The sequence below is a fragment of the Hemiscyllium ocellatum genome, chromosome 31, assembly GCF_020745735.1.
Source record: "Hemiscyllium ocellatum isolate sHemOce1 chromosome 31, sHemOce1.pat.X.cur, whole genome shotgun sequence".
Lineage (NCBI taxonomy): Eukaryota > Metazoa > Chordata > Chondrichthyes > Orectolobiformes > Hemiscylliidae > Hemiscyllium > Hemiscyllium ocellatum.
The window spans coordinates 19,987,643-20,010,835 of record NC_083431.1 but is presented as its reverse complement, the minus strand read 5'-3'; the positions used below and the strand labels follow the sequence as shown (position 1 = coordinate 20,010,835).

At 42.8% G+C, this 23,193-nt stretch overlaps 1 protein-coding gene across 2 annotated transcripts in view; it reads right to left on the bottom strand.

The window, feature by feature from the left end:
• The window catches only part of ankrd13b (ankyrin repeat domain 13B), a 368,410-nt gene that overhangs the window by 72,963 nt on the left and 272,254 nt on the right, over positions 1-23,193 (bottom strand). For both annotated transcript variants that reach the window (XM_060847952.1, XM_060847953.1), the window contains exons 3-5: positions 15,789-15,913; positions 14,768-14,813; positions 4,875-5,018 (exon numbers count right to left, since the gene is read on the bottom strand). In XM_060847952.1, the coding sequence (XP_060703935.1) occupies positions 4,875-5,018; positions 14,768-14,813; positions 15,789-15,913 (315 nt within the window). The remainder of the gene's footprint in view (positions 1-4,874; positions 5,019-14,767; positions 14,814-15,788; positions 15,914-23,193) is intronic.

Here is a 23,193-nt window from a genome sequence, read left to right as displayed (position 1 = left end):
ACACCCCTGACTGACTCCTTGTGATTCAGGAAGTGAGTCATTCATTGCAGAGAAACTTTGCCAAGAGCTCTGGCCAATTCAGCAACTTGATGTGGAGGGGGTGAGAGTTAAATATCAATGATAGCTGGCTCTCCCATTCGATGGTGCACTGCTTCAGTACATTTGTAGCACTGGGCCACTTGATTTTGTGACATTTAAAGATTATTCTTAAGATCATCCAAAACACCTAGCAAAAAGAAAGCTACAACTTTTCTGAGCAAATTCAATGAATGCCAATGAGTGACTTCTCCAACGGTCTTTTCGCAGCAGAGAGCGGTGGGAGCTGGGCGGAAGTTCAGGCGGAGCGCAAAGCCGGTCGGAAAGGTAAGTGATTGCTATAAGAGTGGGTGTGTTCTAAACCCCAGGTCCTACAAAGTAGGGTCTCCCTCCCTCCCTCCTCCTCTAACCTAAATTAAGAGTCCACAGGCTTGCTACAAAACGAGGGTCTAAGGAAGTTTTTAATCGAAGAGTGAGGCTTCAGCTCAGGAGTCTTTGAAAAGGAGGTTGAGTGAAGTGATTACGCCACAGTTGAAGAGGGTGAAGACATGACTGCCCAGCTGGTTCAGTGCGCTACGTGCTTGATGTGGGAGGTCAACGACTCTGGTGTGTCTGGCTCGTACATGTGCGGAAAGTGTGTGCACATTTAGCTATTGATCGAGCATATTGCAGCGCTGATGAAAGAACTCGAGGACCTTAGGCTCATCCGAGAGAACGAGATCTTTCTGGACAAGACCTTCAGCGAGGTTATTACACCAATCATGCCAGAAATGGCAGAAGAATTAAATGGGTACTTCAGATCTGTGTTCACTGGGGAAGACACAAGCAATCTCCCTGAGGTAACAGTGACTGAAGGACCTGAACTTAAGGGAATCTGTATTTGCCAGGATTTGGTGTTGGAGAGACTGTTAGGTCCAAAGGTTGATAAGTCCCCGAGGCCTGATGGTCTACATCCCAGGGTACTGAAGGAGGTGGCTCGGGAAATTATGGATGCGTTGGTGATTATTTTCCAGAATTTGATAGATTTGGGATCGGTACCTGAGGATTGGAGAGTGGCTAACGTTATACCACTTTTTAAGAAAGGTGGGAGAGAGAAAGCAGGAAATAATAGACCAGTTAGTCTGACCTCAGTGGTGGGAAAGATGCTGGAGTCTATTATAAAGGATGAGATTACGGCACATCTGGATAGTAGTAACAGGATAGGTCAGAGTCAGCATGGATTTATGAAGGGGAAATCGTGCTTGACTAATCTTCTGGAGTTTTTTGAGGATGTCACTCTGAAGATGGACGAGGGAGATCCAGTAGATGTAGTGTACCTGGACTTTCAGAAAGCTTTTGATAAAGTTCCACATAAGAGGTTAGTGAGTAAGCTTAAGGCACATGGTATTGGGGGCAAAGTACTAGATTGGATTGAAAATTGGTTGGCTGATAGGAAACAAAGGGTAGTGATAAACGGCTCCATTTTGGAATGGCAGGCAGTGACCAGTGGGGTACCGCAGGGATCCGTGTTGGGACCGCAGCTTTTTACAATATATGTTAATGATATAGAAGATAGTATCAGCAATAACATTAGCAAATTTGCTGATGATACGAAGCTGGGTGGCAGGGTGAAATGTGATGAGGATGTTAGGAGATTACAGGGTGACCTGGACAAGTTAGGTGAGTGGGCAGATGCATGGCATATGCAGTTTAATGTGGATAAATGTATGGTTATCCACTTTGGTGGCAAGAACACGAAGGCAGATTACTACCTCAATGGTATCAATTTAGGTAAAGAGGCAGTACAGAGAGATCTGGGTGTTCTTGTACACCAGTCAATGAAGGCAAGCATGCAGGTACAGCAGGTAGTGAAGAAGGTTAATGGCATGCTGGCCTTCATAACAAGAGGGATTGAGTATGGAAGCAAAGAGGTGCTTCTGCAGCTGTACAGGGCCCTCGTGAGACCTCACCTGGAGTACTGTGTGCAGTTCTGGTCTCCACATTTGAGGAAAGACATTCTGGCTATTGAGGGAGTGCAGCGTAGGTTCACGAGGTCAATTCCTGGAATGGAGGGATTACCTTACACTGAAAGACTGAAGCGACTGGGCTTGTATACCCTTGAGTTTAGAAGACTGTGAGGGGATCTGATTGAGACATATAAGATTATTAAAGGATTGGACACTCTGGCAGCAGGAAACATGTTTCCGCTGATGGGTGAGTGCCGAACCAGAGGACACAGCTTAAAAATATGGGGTAGACCATTTAGGACAGAGATGAGGAGAACCTTCTTCACCCAGAGAGTGGTGGCTGTGTGGAATGCTCTGCCCCAGAGGGCAGTGGAGGCCCAGTCTCTGGATTCATTTAAGAAAGAGTTGGATGGAGCTCTCAAAGATAGTGGAATTAAGAGTTATGGAGATAAGACAGGAAGCAGATACTAATTAGGAATGATTAGCCATGATCATATTGAATGGCGGTGCAGGCTCGAAGGGCTGAATGGCCTACTCCTGCACCTATTGTCTATTGTCTATTAATGAAAGCCTCATATTGTATTGCCCTATTCCCTTTCAGTTAATGCAGAGTCATTTCTTGGGCCAATGTGGTGATTGTGGGGCCGGGGAGTCCAGAACTAGAGGGCATAGGTTTAGGGTGAGAGGGGAAAGATATAAAAGAGACCTAAGGGGCAATTCTTTTACACAGACGGTGGTACGTGTATGGAATGAGTTGCCAGAGGAAGTGGTGGAGGCTGATACAATTGCAACATTTAAGAGGCATTTGGATGGTTATATGAATACGAAGAGTTTGGAGGGATATGGGCCGGGTGTTGGCAGGTGGGACTAGATTGGGTTGGGACATCTGGTCGGCATGGACAGATTGGACTGAAGGGTCTGTTTACATGCTGTTCATCTCTATGACTCTATGACTCTGTTCTTCAATGATATTATGAATTGACTGTGAGACATATAGCAGCAGTACATTACGTTGTCAATAGTTGTCCTATCAGATAATAAAGGAACCTGCTCGCTGGCTTGTTCCCATTGTTCTTACTTGATTGACTTGCAATTACAGATTGTATACTCCTGCAGAGATTCAGAATGTGAGAGTGACAATGAAACAGCGATTCACGGAGCGTTACTAATGGAAAGGGTGAAGAACACTCTTCAGGTCAAAAAATAACTATTTTCAAAGAAAGAACAGTATTAACTTTGACTAGCCAAAGAAAAGGGTGGTTGCTGGTTAAAGCTGTTCAGAAAGGAGACTTTTCAAAGCAAGAGAACGATGTTTAGAAACATCTTTACCTCAATTTGAACGGCTTGTTTATATTAGAATTCTCTTGGAATGAAAAAGAAAGACTTAATCCATAAGGACCATGAAACATAGAAGCAGAAGTAGGTCTTTTGGCCTATTGTGTCTGCTCTGCCATTCAATGAGATTATAGCTGATCTGATCGCCCTCAACTCCACTTTTCTGCTTTATCCCATAAGACTTGATCCCTTAACTGATGAGAAATCTGTATATCTCAGGCTTAAATATACTTAATGACCCAGCTTCATAAGCCCTCTGTTCCACAGAATCATTATCCACTGACAGAAGAAATTGCTCCTCATAAATGGGTGACCTTTTACTCTGAGATAATGCCCTCTAGCCCTAGACTCTCCCATAAGTGGAAACAATATTTCTGCATCTAACCTTCCGAGTCTCCAAGTAGTTTGAGTACTCCATAAGGTTACCTCTCATTCTTCTAAAGTCCAAGCCCAACCTATTCACCATCTCCTCAAAAGAAAGTCCTTGAATTGTAGAATCTTCTCTGGACTGAGCCTAAAGCAATGTGTTTCCTTGGATAGGGCAAACCAAAAGAGTTTGCAGTGTTCCAGGAATAGTCTGACTTTAGCAAGACCTCACTATTTTCATATTCCATTCCATTTGACTTCCCATGACCTGCTGAACATAAATGCTTGCTTTATGTGATTCATGGACAAGGACTCCCAAACCCCTCTGATCTGTAGCTTTCTGCAGTTTTCTTCATTTAAATAATATTTAGCTCCTCTATTCTTCCTGCCAATGTACATAATCCCACATTACATTCCACCTGCCTAGTCTTTTCCCACTACTTAAACTAGTTATATCCCACTATAGACTCTGCATCCTCCTCACTACTTAACTCTCCCCTATTTTTTGTGTCTTCAGCAAACCTGGCTATAGTAAATTCACTTCTGTCATTTAAGTGATTAAGGAATATATTACAAATAAAATTGTGGCCCTAGCACTGATCCTTGTGGCACTCCACTAGTTACAAGTTGCCAAACTGAAAATACACCCTCCGCCCCCAATCCTAACTCTCTCTTCTATTAGTTAGCCAATCTCCATCCATATTAATATGCCACTGCCAGCATCACATGCTGTAATCTTAATTGCAATTATAAAGCACCTTTTGCAACCTCAACTCCTCCCAAAGCCTTTCTCAGCCAATTAAATTCTTCTGAATTTTTGATTAGGTGGGGGTGAGGAGTTTGAAGAACTGAAGAGACCAATGCAGTGGAGAACTCCTTTGCTGGTCTTTCGATGGTGCCACAGGATCACGATGAATGAACAAATGGAGTTTTAGTTTAATGTCTCACTGAAAGATCTTCAACAATTGTAATTTTCAGTTACATTGCCTTTTTAAATTCCTAGTAACAAGACGTTTCCCAGAAGCAGGTTAAGAGAACCCATGTTAATGGCTTACAGAAGCACAACAGGATGAAGGGCCGCTGTGTTTACTCTGAACGTGAATTTGTAAGACTTTGAAATTGGACACATTTAATGAGTCAGACATTTTCAGCCATCATTGTAACATGGAAGTCCCTTTTATTCAAACTGACCTTGCCCTCTGAAGACAAAGCTGCGGTTCCCTCGCTGCCAGGTCATGTGATCAAAGCCGAGCAGTGTCGTGTCGACCCGGAGATTCTGCCCACTTTTCCAAACCCTGTAGGTGTCGCTAGGGCAGATCTTGGAGACCAGGGGAACTGTGGCAGTCAAAGGGGTGAAAGAATTATCAGTATTTGGACCTGTAAATGCAATTCTTTTTTGCAAACATTTGAATAGCCAATTAAGATGTCAGTGATAGAGACAGCTTTATGTGTTGTAATGAATAGAGAATTGAGCTCACATATTATTCACATGATCACCAGCACAATAAATCACATCAGTTACCTTAAGCGTGATATAATCTGATAGGCCAATTGAATTTTTTTTCTCCTTAATATTCTTAATATTAAAATTGCAAATGACATTAAAACATTTTTTGATAAATTGTAAACAAATGAAGCTTGTTGCACTTCAGAAAATTGCCAATTTGCAACTGGCAAAGTTTGATCCCAGCTCAACCCGATGAACAATATATTACTGGCCTAGAGCTTGCAGGCAGGGGCAGGGGAATAGCACTTTTTGCTGACCCTTTTGGGACTTTTACCATCTCACTAATATTCAATGCCTGGTCAGCTCCATTTTGAAAGGGATGTCCAAAATTCTCACTGGCCTGAGGCAAATTGGGGGTAATCAGTGTTTGGTGGTGTAAATAGGACCCCGATTGTCAATTACCGGTGGAATTGGTTGGAGCTAAGGATCTGCATACTCTGACCATTTCCACCAGCAGCAGAACTGAAGTGATAAACAAGGATGGCATTGAGCAGATAAACAAGGATGACATTGAGCCAGAATATATTTGTGAAGTCAGGGGCAAGGGCAATCCCTAGTCCACCCACAACACTCTTCCTACACACACACATCAAACAAATTTTTTTTAAAAATCATTCACAGATGAGGCATCGCTGGCTAGGCCAACATGTATTGCTCATCCCTCATTACCCAGAGGGCAGTCAAGAGTCAACCACATTGCTGTGAGTCTGGAGTCACATCTAGGCCAGATCAGGTAAGGATAGCAGTTGCCCTTCCTGTGAAATATTAGTGAACCAGATGGGTTTTTCCAATAATTTACAATGGTCATCATTAGAATCTTAATTCCAGGATTTTTAATGAATTTAAATTCCACCATCTGCCATGGCAGGTTTCAAATCCAGATCCCCAGAACATTAGCTCGCTCTCTGGATTAACAGCGATAAAAGCACTAGCCTAATGCCTCCCCTTGAAATGCTGGAGGCTGCCCCACCCTTCTTAAGGCCTCATTCCACTGAGCTGTCTCAGAGATATGAGTCAAACTTAATTGAAGCTAAAGACTCAAAATTGCCAGGAACTCTTCACCCCCAGTACAGATACCCAGTCAGCCCTTCCACTGCTCAGTCATTCAAAACAAATCTGAACATTTTAACACTAGCTGGTGCTGGATGAACTCGAGTGAATATTGGATTTTACTCTATCTGTAGGTGCTTAGGGACCAGGTGAGATTTTAATGGCAGCATGCTTGTGTCAATGTTGTCCCACCTAAGTGTTTCACTGATGATAAGGTAAGTCTATAACTAATTTTACTAAGTCAATTAATCTTCTTTAGCTTCTCTCTGCCTTCATTGTGATTATTAGATATTCCTTGCTAACCTAATACAATCAGAAATGATTTTAAACTTCAGATATATGAGACCCATGAACTGACTTTAAATGTGTCAATAGCGACATAGCTCCATCTATGCATCCAGAGATTTGGGTGCTATCTCAATTCACTCTGTACTTTTTATTCATGGAATCAGTCAGATGAATAAAGTTGCTTAAGGCTCTTATCACATTTCCACTTCTCATCACAGCTCCAGTGAGCAATCCAGTTCTGAAATTCTCCCACTTTGCAGCCTGAAGTCACTGAAGCAATCGCATCCTATCACTCAAACCACTGCTGCAATCCTGCAAATTCATTCATCTTCACACTGTCAGTTCAGAAGAAGTTTCAAACACCATCTCGAATTCACACATCTCAATGTGCTGAGCCTTGATCCGTGGTGTGTGCTGCCTCCTGTTATTTAAGACATTATTAGCATCCGCTTATTAAACTTTTGGGCAGGGAAGCGTAACTGTTAAGATGTTCCCCTCACACAGATGTTATCCTTAGAGCCCTTGCCACACTGATCTGTCAGTTTAAATTCCACATAGTTTGATGGGGAGTAGTGGTGTGTAGAAAAATGTGACAGCAGGTTAAATAACTCTTGAGAATCACAGGCATTCATTACCCATATCTCTGATGTTCAGCTCTAAAAGTAAGTGCTCTTTATTCACCATTATCTCAGTGACTGTGTTGTTACAGTACAGTATTTAAATTGTACATGGAGGGAAAAAGGGCAGTTAATACACTGCATCTGTATATGATCACAGAGTATCTGTGACTTGTCATCAGCATTGTGGGCTAGGGTTTCGAGGATGAAGGTGAGGGAAATGTCTTTTCCAGTACAGATCCTTGGTCAGTAATTTGAGGAAGGATTTTCCCATTGGGCTCCTGAAACAGCCAAAGGCCTTCAGTTGTATGATAAACGGTCAAACATTGTGATTTTTCCTGGGGTGAGCAGGTTGTGCAGAGGTTTGAAAATCGCCCCTCTTTACAGAATGTATGACCAATTCGAGAAGCCTGCTAAAGAGTCAGGAGCATTCTAGCAGCTAAATGTAAGATGTCTTGACCCCTCCAATGTCAGGCAAAAGTGAGGACTGCAGATGCTGGAGATTAGAGTCGAGAGTATGGTGCTGGAAAAGCACAGCCGGTGCTTTTTCCTGATGGTGATTCCTGATGAAGGGCTTTTGCCCGAAATGTTGATTCTCCTGCTCCTTGGGTGCTGCCTGTCCTGCTGTGCTTTTCCAGCACCACACTCTTGACCTCCAATGTCACTATTACATGCTGTACTGTAATATGGATTTTAATGTAGCGGTTAAAGATAGAGCTCTAATCTGCAAAAATGAATTTGACATTACATTAGCCTGCATTTCTTAATGGCATTACAGTACGTTTGACTGTAGGGAAAGTGCCATAACGCATTCAAACTTTAGAAAATAGGCTGAGGAATGTTCTTGTTATGTTTGGCACTGTGACATCACTGTATTGACAGCACTGATTCGAAGCAGGAAAATCAACGTTTTGGGCAAAAGCCCTTTATCATTCCCATTGAAGGGCTTTTGCCCGAAAGGTCAAATTTCCTGTTCTTCGGATGCTGCCAGACCTGCTGTGCTTTTCCAGCACCACTCTAATCTAGACTCTGATCTCCAGCATCTGCAGTCCTCACTTTCACCTAGTTCTGATTTGAAAACAAACTCCCCTGACTGTTGAAAGTTAAAATAAAATCAGCCACCTGTCCTCCTCCATTGGCTGGTCAACATTCTGCTTTGAATTAGAAGTAAAACTATCTATCCTTTCACTTTCACAGTCTCGGAGCAGCAAGGTAGTACTTTTGAACGTTGTGGTTAATATAAATGCTTGTCTGAGTTTCAAAAGGTAATAATGTCCTGAGTTCAGCTGGTGTTCTATCAACAAGGCTGCTCAGGAGAAAGATTAATAGTTTTAAAAGGGTATAATGACATAATCTACTTTTGATGTGGCTTCTAACTCTATGGCTGTTTGCACAAAATAGACACAAAAGGGATTAAACTTTACTTCTTTGGTAATACAGATTTGTTTCTTTTGCAGCATAATTGAAAGATGTCTGAATGATATTTACATCAGATTGCTACGGGTTCAACTTTTTAACATTTGGATTAAAATATTGTTGTTGTTTGGCTGTGTACTTGGTGGGTTTCTCAGGAGGATACATGGAGGATCTGGAGAGGCATGGGGCAGCACAGTGGAGGGGGATGGAGGAGGCATGGGAGCTATTAGACATGGGAGGTGTGTGGGCAGCAAGGGGATGATGGGTGAGATTGTCGTGAGCACAGAAATGACATTGGAAGCTAGGTTGCTGGCCGGGTCTTCTCAACAATCGGCCTCGCTACACAATGTCCATTGCAGCTTGCAAACTGCACCCGTGAATCCCAATCCCACATGGAAAAGCAAAAGTTCCAAGCAAAGTCAGTCATGAGGCAAGAGTGCATCTTGGAAGTCGACAAGCCCATGATTGAATCAGAAAAAAAAGTCCATTGTGTATCTTAAACCCATGACATGGGAAACTATCTTTCTATCCGCACATATCTGAATACATGCTGATCGCTTATCCCGAATAGAAATCTTATCTCAATCTAACCTAAAAAAATCATTTTGGCCTTCACTTTGTTCCTGGAATTGCTCTCTGAACATGAAGGTCAGATCAAAGTTGGGCTATCAGGGCAATTATCCAATCATCAATATACTGCTTGAGGCTGTAGTGACAGTATCAACTCCCATGAGCCAGTTATATTGCAGATTTTGTATTGATGAATGTAGCCTCATGTCATGAGAGCAGATGCTCCAGGCTAGACTGGAGCTGGTTCAGTCAGATCTGATGCTGCAGAGCTAACCTGGCTGTCTGGCAGGTAGTCTCCCAAGTTTGCAGTACCTAGTGGGAGCGAGGATTAGTGTAATATCATGGGGTGGCAAGTGGGAGACACTTCACTCACGCTAAGGGCATTAGGCAGAGGACAGCAAGTAGCTCAGCAAATCAGTGATTGTGGTGAAAGCACGGAGGGTCAAAAGCTTTGCAGCTGGAAGCTTGAAAGCGCAGCAGTGTGTGGCTTGTGGGGGTCGGGGGAGGGCTTTTCTGGGTCTGCATTTAGAGGAAAATAAGTTTTGGAGTGGACAGGGAGATGTAGTGAGAAGGCCTGAGTGAAAAAGGCTTATATTGATTATCTTGTCTCCTTTTTGCTTGATCAGTAAGAACCACTCTCTAAATCAATATCAAAGTTGTACTTTGCATCTGGCCCAGAGGGAGGTGCTAATCCCTGGCTGATGCTGATGTCAGGAGTCTGCGAACATGACCATAATAAAGTTTGCTTTTTAACTGAGGAATGGTTCATTTGGTACAGTCAGTTAATTGGATTGATTTCTGTCACAACTCGAATGTATTTTCAGATTTCAAGGTCAGCATGTAAACAATTATTCAAAGTGAGCTGTCACTAGAGTTTTTGCCAGCTAGAAATCTCGACAACACCAAGGGGAACGTGTGTCACAGGTGTGTTCTCAAACTCAGTGCTTCAGAATGTGTCACTTCCTGGAAGTGGCCTTGGCGTTATGACAAAACTCTCTCAGCAAAGGTGCAAGCCTGCAGCACTGTGTAACAAAATGAACTCTCCACACACCAACCAGCAACCTCAGGAGATATCTTAATCCCGCTACTCTTTCATCTCAATTTTGGCTGAATTGAAGTGGCAGATGGTTCAACTCCAGGGCTTGTTGGACAGTCATACTATTTCAAGTTACATTATTACAAAGCTAGTGGGGGCTAATAGGAAACTGTTGTTCTAATCTTCAGTGTCATTTACCAATGTTTGAGTTTCCTGTCCAATCACAATCAATTTTCTACAGCTAAGTGAATTCTATTGAAACAAGAATGCCTTTCTGAGAAAACTTTATTTTAAAAATGTCATCCGGCTGTGGGCTGCACGATGGCACATTGGTTAGCACTGCTGCCTCACAGCGCCAGAGACCCGGGTTCAGAGAAAGACTCTCTGTGTGGAGTTTGTACATTCTCCCCGTGTCTGCGTGGGTTTCCTCCGGGTGCTCTTGTTTCCTCCCACAGTCCAAAATGTGCAGGTCAGGTGAATTGGCCATGATAAATTGCCCGCGGTGTTAGGTAAGGGGTAAATGTAGGAGTATGGGTCTGGGTGCTATGCGGGTCAGTGTGGACTTGTTGGGCTGAAGGGCCTGTTTCCATGCTGTAAGTAATCTAATCAGCTGAGGGGTACTGATATTTATGGAGCTGGATAACAGGGTCAGTGTAGACTCAAGCTCAATTACTTTGAGTTTTCTGTCCTCTGCTGTCTAGTCACACTATATCACCATTTACCTTAATGCAATAGAATCCTGTGGGCTGGTGTGAGCAGGAACATTTAAACAAAAACAGAACTTGATTTCTTTTTAATAAAAGAATATTTCTACCTGTTCAGATGAGGTGAGGACTCCAATCTAGATACTGAGGGGAAAAAGTCAGGAAATGCCCCTGTCCTGCTCAGGCTGGTGTACGAGATCTCATGAATCTATGTCAAAGAGTTTCTCCCTGGTTTCCCGGGCAAAACGTATCCCTCAAACCACAAACAAAAATAAAACCTTACCATGATCACTTTTTGGATGATGTCTACTTTTGGATGATTGAAGGTCTTGTATGACACTATATAAATGCAGGTTCTTCCTTTCTTATAGAGTGGACTGTTTTGATTTAATATCTGGAGGTGTAGAATGCTCTAATTGATACTGCAAATCTTCTGATTTGTGACAACATTTAAGCAACTGGAAACTTTGTGGAGTTTGCTGATTCTCTGTACCTCCAGTGGTGGCTGCAATACTTTTGTGTTATGGTTGCCCACATTGCTAGTAATTTAAGTGTAGCTGAAGTACACAGCCTTCTCCTCGCCCCACACTTCAGATCAACACATACCTCCTTATGAGACTACAGCAGGGTAGGACTAAATATAAATGACTGAACCTGATTGGTGCAAAGGAGATTTGTTAAAATGGTGAGGGAATATGGGATTTTCGTATGCGCAGCTAGTAACTCGAGTTGTTCTCCTTAGAACAGTGAAGAGGAAGGAGACACTTAACAGAGATAATCTAAATGATGATGATGCTTTTACAGAAATAGGAATGAAAGGGTTGTCCCATGAGGAGAAAGTAAATAGAATAGTCCTATAATCTCTGGTTTTCAGAAGAATGAGAGACAATCTCATTGAGACATGTCCATTTCTTTTGAGGATTCGTCAGAGTAGATGCTTTCTTGGTTTGAGAGCCTAGAATCAGGTTGCTTCATCTCATGATAAGGTGACTGAGACAGGAAATTTCTTCACTAAGCAGGCTGTGAATTTTTGGAGTCTGAAAGTTAGGGCTGTTTAACTGGTTAGCCGGGTTCAGCCTTGGGTGACTGTCTGTGTGGAGTTTGCACATTCTCCAAGTGTCTGCATGGATTTCCTATGGGTGGTCCGGTTTCCTCCCACAGCCCCAAGATGTGCTGGTTAGGTGGACTGGCCATGCTAAATTGTCCATAGAGGCCAGGGATGTGTAGGTTGTGTGAATTAGCAATGGGAAATGCAGGATTACAGGGATGAGGTGGGTCTGGTGCTAAATAATTCGATTGGCTAAATGGCCTGCTTCCACATTGTAGGGATTCTATGAAAGCTCAGTTGTTATGAGCAATATATTCATAGATACTGAGGGAATTGGGCACATGAAGCTAAGGTTGAAGTAGAAGATGAAGCATGATCTTATGGGATGGCAAGGTAGGATGTGGTTGACTCTGCTGGCTGGAAGACTGGTAACCAGGGGCCACAGGCTTTTATTGCAAGAGGATTGGAGTACAGGAGTAAAATAGTCTTGTTGCAATTATATATAGATTTGCTGAGACTGAATCTGGAGTATTGTGTATGCTTTACATCCTTACTTATGGAAGAACACACTCACCATAGAGGGATTACAAGAAAGATTTGTGAAACTGATTCCTGGGATGGAAGGATTGAGGAGATTGGACCTATATTCTCTAAGATTTAGAAGAAAGTGGTAAATCTTTGGAACTGTCTATTCCAGCGTTCTGTAAAAGCTAAGTCATTGGGTATATCCAAGACAGAGTGTGTCAGATATCTAAGTATTTAAAAACAGGAGATATGGAGATAGTGCAGGGAACTGTTGTTGAGATAGAAGATCAACCCTGATCTGGCTGGGTAGCTGAATAGCTCAATGGGTCAAAAGGTCCATTTCTGCTCCAAATCCTATGTTCCTGCGAATTATTATGACCTGGAATGCACTATCTGAAATGGAAACTGAAGAAGATTCAATACAAACTTTCAAAACTAGATATATATTTGTAAAGCAAAGTTTACCCTGGATGTAGGTGAGGGATTGCAACCAAACAAGCCTCCCTTTCAGTAAGTTAATCTATTTAAAATAAACAATTTACCCATTAGTACATGAATATTCCATTACGATAGCCCCGTATTTTTAGTGGTATTCAGTAGCTGAATGGGACAAGCTCTGATATTCAAACTAGATCAGACTAAAACTATCTGAAACAAGTCTAGAATTGTTTCATCATTTGTGACATAAAGATAGAAGACAGTAAAGCATATGAATGGCATAGTTCTGAAAGTCCACTGGCATACAGGAAAGGTAAGACTTTGATGGAAACTAATTAACCTTAAGGATAAGAACTCTGTCAGTAGATGAAGGTTGAGGGCTGTAACTTTGAAGAAGGTTTGACTCTCTTGTCAAGAAGTTCAATTTGATTTCATTACTATTGTCAAGTGATGCCAACTCTACAAAGTCAGAAGAAAAGCAATGTCACGGGATGAATATAGAACAGGGAACTCATTAAACTAGGAAAAAATAGTGATTCCCCCACCCTCACAAGATAATCTTTCATTGCCTCCTGAGCATTAATTCTTTTTCCATTTGTTTCCCAAAACATCATTCAAAATGTCAATTAATCGTCAGAGGAAGAAATTCCTCATCTCATCAATGAATTTGCACTGAATTAAAAATACAACATTTCTTCTCCTGATTTATAAGTTGACCTAGTCATTTGTTCCCTCAAGTAACATCCTTTTTGTTCATTGTTTGCCATAAAGGCGTAAAATATGTTTTGCGATTTCCTTGAATCTTTTGCACCATGTGTCAGGCCTGACAGAGAGCAGAGTTTTGGAGACAAACTAACACAGCGCTGCAGTCTCAGTGATCACATTATAACCACAGACAAAAGTCAAGGTTGATGTCAGAGAGGATTCTTAGAATGTAGCAGAGGTGACAGAAAGTCTTTCATTTAGGACAAACCGATCTAAGGGGATAATTTTCTTGTGTACACGTTTGGCAGAGGGGAGCTTTGGCTGCCCGCTGCACATTTCAGCAAAGTAGGAGCCCACAAATCTCCATGACTCCGTTAATAGGTGGCATTTTGAATAATTGGATTTTTAATCCCTGCTTTCCGAGTCAATATTTATCCCTCAATCAACATCACAGAAACAGATGGATCTGGTCATTATCTCATTGCTGTTTGCGTGTGTTGGCTTTACATTACAACAAGGAACATCGTTCAAAAATATTGCATCGTCTGTGAAGTGCTATGGGTTGGCTTGAGGTCAAGAGAGTCGAGAGTATGTTGCTGGAAAAGCACAGCAGGTCAGGCAGCATCCGAGGAGCAGGAGAATCAACATTTTGGGCATAAGCCCTTCATCAGGATGTGGGGCTTATGCCCAAAATGTCGATTCTCCTGCTCCTTAGATGCTGCCTGACCTGCTGTGCTTTTCCAGCACCACGCTCTTGACTCTGATCTCCAGCATCTGCAGTCCTCACTTCCTCTTCCTTGAGGTCAAAAGAGGTGTTATATAAATACAAGTCATCCTTTTCGGTCCATTACACAGGGGAACATTCTAATTGTCTCCTTTGACATCAGCCCTGCCCTTTGTTAGGTTTGGACTTACTGTACTATTCTGGTTAACCATAAAACAAAGTACTTATACTATATATTAACCAGCATACTTCTTCACCGCCTCCTATTTAAATCAAATCTTCTTCCTTAATTCCTCACAATTAGGACATAAATGTTAAAATGCATCCATTCTCTAAGGCGAAACCATAAAATATTGCCCTCTTGTTTTTAAGGTTTCTAAGATCTCAAATGTGATGAAAAGGATACTTTAGCAAAATTTCCTGAACCGTTGGCAGGTTAGATTGGATTGAACTTACCCCAGCTTGTAAACTCCCATTTCATTTCGACATAAAAGTCCTGTGCCTGTTGGAAATAAAGAAACTGATTGAAATGATAGGATTAAGAACAGAAATGCTGGATTTATCTTTCAAGGGAAGGAGAGAAAGGGGATTACTCACTCTTACAAAAATGGATGAGCAGATGGTGAAAATGCAGGGGTCTGTGATGGAATTATATTCATAGACCCAGGAGACTTAATGGGCTGAATGTTTTATTTTAGCTCTGGACTTCCTTGCTAGCTCATGTTAATATAAATATGGTTTTACAGAAAGCTTCTACTTTTCAATCACATCAAACTTATCAGTGCTGTCAACTTTGAAAATAAGCTTTTCTGTGTAACATAACCTGCGCCCTTCCTCTGTTGACTTCAGAGTTCTCACGTTTGGTGATCTTGACATTTGTCATCTTATTTTGTTCCCTCAGCATTCAAACACTTCTTTTGCAAATATGTGAATTTGTGATGCATAGAAGAAATGTCCACATTATTTTCTTCCTCTCAACTGTCTCCCTCACAACAGTGACCTTCTCTGAAATCGAGATGAATTTGGAATAGCCCTGCTTGCAAACCATTGCCAGTGGGAGTTTGTGTAGGGAAGTCTGGAGGGATCTAAAACCAAATAACGCAGAGTAACCAGGCTCTTGATTTTGTGGAGAACTAGTCAATGATGGTGCCTAGGATCTCCAAATCTGAGCATTTTTTGGCATGAACAGACATCTTAAAGCACAACAACTTTCACAAACTCGATCACAAGTCGTCCAGGGGAGATGGATATCAAAATTAAACTAGAATTATGAGGAAGGGTCACTGGATGCAAAACTTTCTCTCCAATGATGCTGCCAGACCTGCTGAGTTTCTCCAGTAATTTCTGTTTTGTTTCAGATCCTCAGTTCTTTGCTTTGTTATAATTGTCTAACATTTTCTTGCAAAATTCAGCTTGAGTAATCTCTGTGACAAACTAAACTGACAACAGAAAGGCACTGAGAATGCTGCTGGCTTACCTGACGGAGTTTCTCTAATAGACAAGGGATCCCTGACAGTCGTTTAATAGATCTTTGGTAATCGCGATATCGAAGGACAAGTTGCACCAGCTCCAGGTTCCCTGTACTTATAGCCTCTTGGAGAGCTGTGGAGTGCATGGAGAGATCAACATCAGGCTGCTGCCAAGTGAAAGCAAGTGACTTATTTCCAATGTACTTTAAGAAGATTTTCATCCAAATTTTGATAACTGTTTTCATGACAAATATATTTACCAGGGTTATCAGTGGTTAGCACTGCTGCCTCATGATGCCAAGGACTTGGGTTCAATTCCAGCCTCGGGCGACTGTCTGTATGGAATTTGCACGTTCCCCCTGTGTCTGCATGGGTTTCCACTGGTTTCCTCCCATAGTGCAAAGATGTACAGGTTACGGTGGATTAGATGTACTAAATTGCCTTGTTGTTTCAGGGATGTGCAGGCTAGGTGGATTAGACATTGGAAATGCTGTGTTACTAGGATAGGGTAGGGGGTGGATCTGGGTGGGATGTTCTTTGGAGGGTTGTTGTGGACCCGATGGGCTGAATGGCCTGCTTCCACACTGTAGGGGTTCAACAATGTATGAGCCTATTTTCAGAAAGCTGAGTCTGAAGAGGGTGAGTCAGAGTCTCTTACATTTTATTCTGTTATTTGTTTATTCTTTCACAGGATGAGGTGGGACCAGCATTAATTACCCAGTCATAACTCCTCAGCCATTTCAGACACCAGTTAACTATCATTCACACTGCTGTGGGCCTGAATTCACATCTAGGCCAGAACAGATAAGCAAGTAAATTTCCTTCCTTTACAAACACCAGTGAAAGGTTTTTACAACAATTGGCAATGGCTTTGTGGCAACCATTCTTGAGGCAAGTACTAGAGATATTAATTGAGTTTAAATTTCAACAGCTGCTGAGGTGGCTTCTAAACTCATGTCTCCAGAATGTTTGCCTAAACATCTTGATTACTAGATCAGTGACTTTACCATGATTGCATTGCCATCATCATTAACTCTTCAGCCAGGGCAAGAGCATATGTTTTTTAGGAAAGCCTTTCCAAGTCAGCAGCTAAGAAATATTACCAGTAAACTGGTTAAAAAAAAATCAGTAACAGTTGGAGATGAATATACTGATAGTACTGGAGCTCCATGTTGAAGGATACAAGCCAAATTAGTCTAGTATGTGTCCTTCACAACAAAGTCAGAAATTGCTGGAGAAACACAGCAGGTTTGGCAACATCTCTGGAGAGAACGCCGAGGTAATGTTTTGTGTCCGGTACCCTTTCTTTAGAATGATTTAACTCTGCTTTCTCTTCACAGATTCTGCCTGGCCTGCTGAGTTTCTCCAGCAATTTCTCTTTTTGTTTCAAATCTTCAGCATCCACAGTTGTTTATTTTGTTTTTGTGTCTTTTGTGGATTTTATTGTTCTTTTTTCTTCTGGGGTAAGCATAACTAGGATTGGCTTTCCCGTATTCAAGAGTCAGGTTTAAGTATTCAGCAATACATGACCCTGAAACTTCCAATCGAAAACCTCTGATGCAATGAATAACATACTATCCTGTTACAATGGAACTTCATCCCTTTATGCTGAATTGAAGGGAGTTCAGAGTAGGCCAAACAGGCTGGGGCTGTTTTCCCTGGAGCGTCGGAGGCTGAGGGGTGACCTTATAGAGGTTTATAAAATCATGAGGGGCATGGAAAGGGTAAATAGGCAAAGTCTTTTCCCTGGAGTCAGGGTGTCCAGAACTAGAGGGCATAGGTTTAGGGTGAGAGGGGAAAGATAAAAAAGAGAACTAAGGGGCAACGTTTTCACACAGAGGGAGGTACATGTATGGAATGAGCTGCCAGAGGAAGTGGTGGAGGCTAGTACAATTACAACATTTAAGAGGCATTTGGATGGGTATATGAATAGGAAGGGTTTGGAGGGATATGAGCCGGGTGCTGGCAGGTGGGACTAGATTGGGTTGGGATATCTGGTCGGCATGGACGGGCTGGACTGAAGGGTCTGTTTCCTTGCAGTACATCTCTATGACTCTATGACTCTATGAGTTGAGAAGGATAAGAGGAGATCTAATTTAGGTATACAAGCTGCGAAAGAGAATTGACCAGGTAGATGTGAAGCTGATGGCTATAAGAGCAGTTTGAGGTCAGAAATCCTGCAGTGATTTACTCACCTCCTGACACCTCAAAACATCTACAAGGCACAAGTCAGGAGTATGATGGAATGGTCTCCATTTCCCTGGATGAGTGAACTCCAATAAGCTCAAGAAGCTTAACCCAGCTGGGAGAAGGCAGCCTGCTTTTAAGTGTCACCACATCCACAAACATTCTCTCTCTCCATCACTGATGTTCATCAGCAGCAATGTGTAAAATGTGCAGGATAAACTGCAGATATTCACCAAGACTCCTTAGATAGCCTTCTTCAAATTCACAAACACTACCAACTAGAAGGCAAAGGACAGCTGATACATGGCAACACCACTAAATGCAAGTTCCCCCCCAAGCCACTTGCCATCCTGACTTGGAAATATATTATCAGCGTCGCTGAGTCAAAATCCTGGAACTCCTTCTCTAACAACATTGTGGGTCTACCTACAGCAGAGGGACCACAGTGGAACAAGAAAGCAGCTCACCATTACCCTCTCAAGAGCAACATGGGACAGACAATAAATGCTGGCCCAGCCAGTATCACTCTTTCTATGAAGGAATGAAAAAAATTACATCAGACATACTAAAATGAATTACTGCCATTTATCTCTGCAGCTATATCACATTTAATTAAACCTTGTGTTAATAACTGGATGGGAGTTCTATTTGTGGATATATGTTGAGTACTGGAGTACTGGCATTTTTTATTCCTCCTAAGTTTTGTTCCAAATAATTTCCTTTCAGTAGATGTTGGTTGGAAAGGAATTATATCACGATCCTGCAGTAGGACTACAACACTATAGCCCTGATTTGCTGTCCTCTACTTCTATAATTGAGTGGCCACGTACTGTTAGCTCAGGATTACAATTTGTATTCTTAGTTACAGCCATTACTTCAAAGCTCCATCAGCAAGTGTTAGATGTCTTTCACAGTGCTACAGAAAAGCAACTCTTTCAGCCTTGTTGACAATTATTGTATACACTGAACAGAAGGCATTACCAGAATATTTTGCTACATCGCTGGACAATGGACTGCAAATATTTTTTGGATCAAAGAGGTGTGATTTGGATTTTGAGTGTTCTCCTGTTTAAATGGGTGGCACAGTGGTTAGCACTGCTACCTCACAACGCAAGAGGCCCGGGTTCAATTCCCGCCTCAGACGACTCTCTGTGTGGAGTTTGCACATTCTCCCCATGTCTGCATGGGTTTCCTCTGGGTGCTCCGGTTTCCTCCCACAATCCAAAGATGTGAAGGTTAGGTGAATTGGCCATGCTAAATTGCCCATAGTATTAGGTGAAGGGGTAAATGTAGGGGAATGGGTCCGGGTGGGTTGCGCTTCGGCGGGTCAGTGTGGACTTGTTGGGCTGAAGGGCCTGTTTCCACACTGGAAGTAATCTTACAGGGGAGAGGTGTGGGCGCAAGTTATGCATTTCTTGCGGTTACAGGGGAAGGTGCCGAGAGTGGAGGTTGGGTTGGTAGGGGGATGTGGATCTGACATGGGAGTCGCGGAGGGAGTGGTCTTTCCGGAACGCTGATAGGGGTGGGGAGGGAAATATATCCTTGGTGGTGGGGTCTGTTTGGAGCTGATAGGGGTGGGGAGGGAAATATATCCCTGTTGGATTTTTTAAGCTATGAAGAGATCGAGGGCGGGTAAGAGGCCAGCATGGGGTGTCCAGGTGGATGGGGTGTGTTGGAGGCGGGAGAAGGGGTCATCAGAAGGTGGGTGGGAGTCCTGGTTGAAGAAGTAGGCGTGGAGGAAACATACCCCATCCTCTGCAACCGCAAGAAATGCAAAACTTGTGCCCACACCTCTCCCCTCACTTCCCTCCAAGGCCCCAAGGGATCCTTCCATATCCATCAGAAATTCACCTGCACCTCCACACACATCATTTACTGCATCCGCTGCATCCGATGTGGCCTCCTGTACATTGGGGAGACAGGCCGCATACTTGCGGAACATTTCAAAGAACACCTCTGGGACACCCGCACCAACCAACCCAACCACCCTGTGGCTGAACACTTTAACTCCCCCTCCCACTCTGCCAAGGACATGCAGGTCCTTGGCCGCCTCCATTGCCAGACCATGGCAACACGACGCCTGGAGGAAGAGCGCCTCATCTTCCGCCATGGAACCCTCCAACCACAAGGGATGAATGCAGATTTTTCTAGCTTTCTCATTTCCCCTCCCCCCACCTTTTCTCAGTCCCAACCCTCAGAATCAACACCGCCTTCCCGACCTCTCCGCCCCCACCCCCTCTCCGGCCTATCACCCTCACCTTAACCTCCTTCCACCTATTGTATTCCCAACACCCCTTCCCCAAGTCCCTCCTCCCTACCTTTTATCTTAGCCTACTTGGCACACCCTCCTCATTTCTGAAGAAGGGCTTATGCCCGAAACGTCGATTCTCCTGCTCCTTTGATGCTGCCTGACCTGCTGCACTTTTCCAGCAACACATTTTTAAGCTCTGATCTCCAGCATCTGCAGTGCTCACTTTCTCCCAGTTGATTATAATTTAGTAAAGCCTATTTCATTAAAAAAAACTATTTGTCAATATAAACCTCTAGCCTTTCAAAATTAATGGACACATTAAATGAGAACAGAGTATTGTAACACATAACAAGCATTTAAATAGTCGAATCCAATGCCCAGATGAGGAAAACAGGTTATGATTTGACCTGGAGTTTATCTCTCTGACACCAAGAAGTTAAGAGGTAGAAAACAGAGGTAGTTTTCTTATTAGTTGAAAAATTAGATTTCTAATACTTTCCCCTTAAAATGACACTGTTAGAGTTTTCAATGTACCTTCTTAGCTGGGCAGCAATGTGGCAATGCATACTCCCGTCATAAGTCCCTCCTCTCAGCAAGGAGGATGCTATTGTTTGGCCACAGTCTATCAATCAGCTTTACACAAGCTATTTGACTTCATCACAACTGGTAGACAAAACACCCTTTTGAATGTGTTGCATAAAACACTGGATGGGTTTGTTTGTTTCCTCGTTCTGGTAGGTAAGGTTTGCCTGTGCATGAAACCCCAGTGAAAGACCAGCCCACCACTCAGTGTGAAATGGGATCTAACAAGGAGTTTAGGCTGAACTTGTGCTTAGACCTCAGCTGGAGAATTGTGAACTGTGCATTATTATAGGAAGGAGGCGCACAGATTGGAGAGAGTTCCGAAAAGGTTCACAAAGAGTGGTTATAGGGATGAGAAATTTCACTTATGGAGACAAACTGGTGAAGTTGGGGCTGTTTCTCTTAGAGAGGAGAAAGCTAAGAGGCGACCTGATAGAAGTTTTCAAAATCATGAGGGGGCTGAACAGAACAGATAAGGTGAAACTGTTAGCACTAATAAAAGGATCGAGAACAAGAAGGCACACATTTTACGTCATTTGAAAAATTAGCAAATACAATGTGAGAAAAATATTTTTTTCACACAGTGACTAATTAGCATCAAGAAAGGACGGCTTGGAAGCAAGGAGGAGGCAGGTTCAATCAAGGCATTTGAAAGGACATTAAATGATTATTTGAACAGAAACAATGTGCAGGGTTACAGACCAAAGGCAGGAGAGTCACACTAAATCATGATACTCATCTGGAGAACCAGCACAGACACAATGGCCTCCTTCTGTAGCATAATATTTCTGAGATTTGGTGACAATAGCATGAAGGGGAGATGTAAGAAATATATTAGATTCCCTACAGAATGGAAACAGGCCCTTTGGCCCAACAAGCCCACAGCAATCCTCTGAAGAGTAACTCACCCTGACACATATACCTTACACAACAGACAATTTAGCATGGCCAATTTGCCTAACCAGCACCATCCTTAGCTTGTGGGAGGAAACTGGAGCGCTCAGAAGAAACCTGCACAGACACAGGGAGAATGTGCAAACTCCACACAGGCAGCCACCCAAGGCAGGAATATGAACCCGGGTCCCTAGCACGTTGAGGTCACAGTGCTAACCACTGAGCCACCATGCTGCTCCAAATCACACCACTGTTGAATGCAGCTATTTTCTGACACTGCTACTATTGGATGGAGATTCTTCTAGCATTAGCTATTTTTACCACAGGGCAGAATTTTTGTTGCACGTTGAAAAAAATTATTTACAGGCTCAATAATTTCAAAAGAAAATTGCATGGGTACTTCAGGGCTACAGTGATAAGAATGGGCCAATATGTCTAAGTAGATTATTCCATAGAGATGTACCCTTGGCTCAATGGGCCAAACGGCCTTCCTCTGTACTGTCTTGACTTTGTCACTCTATAAGAAATATGTTTAGAAAATTATCTTAAATATTGGAGTCCAATTTGAAAAGGTAATTTTGGATTTTATCGAACTTTGTAAAAGAGATAGGAAGTACACATCAGTGCTGAATCTTTAATCACTAAGTGCGAGTTGGATCAAATTTTTTTGAAGGATTCTTGCAGTGAGCCCCAAATAGATTTCTCAACATGTCTAGTTAATCATGGTCTTATTAATCATGCCTCATTATCCACCCACCCCACCCCACAGCATCTCTCACATCTAATTTTGGCCCCATCTTACCATGTGTCATTCCTCAAACCACTCACCACTTAACTGATATCCACCAAAAGACCAACATCCCTTATGCTTGGGCCATGTCTGAAAGGCTGCTGTGTACCTAGTGAAATGTTGGCACCCTGGCAATACCTGTCACCAGCAACATAATGGCATAGCAGACACATTGCTCAGGGCACATAGTTAGAATGGCTGACACTCCCTCGCGCATATAATCCCATTCTTTCTCCTTTAGTCATTGTTTAACAACATGCCCACACAGTTTGCCTGCCCCTTAGCTACATCCTATCTAACCACCCTCTCTAAATCAGCACTCGTCTTTCCCCATTGCCCAGTGGAGACCCACATCTTGTCATCATTCAAGGGGAACATCACAGACAGGCAAGCAATTGGATAATTCCAAGCGTAAGCTTTCATTGACAGCCAAAGGGAACACAAAGGAAACAAATATAGACTGCAGTTCACCCCCAGAATGCAAACTCAATGCAAATCTTGCCAGTCCAGGATGGTTTTCTGCAGCCAGCTTGCCTCAGCTGGAACTGAGCATCACTCGGGTCCTGCCTGCTTTGTAACACCTAATGCAGTGAGGTCTGTTATTCCCAAGGAGAGCTTCCTCAAGCTCAGTGTCCTCATCCTTCTCCTCGAATAACTGCTCCTATTCCCCTGGCATCTCTACATTCATCTCATTGCTTGCTGCGATGGT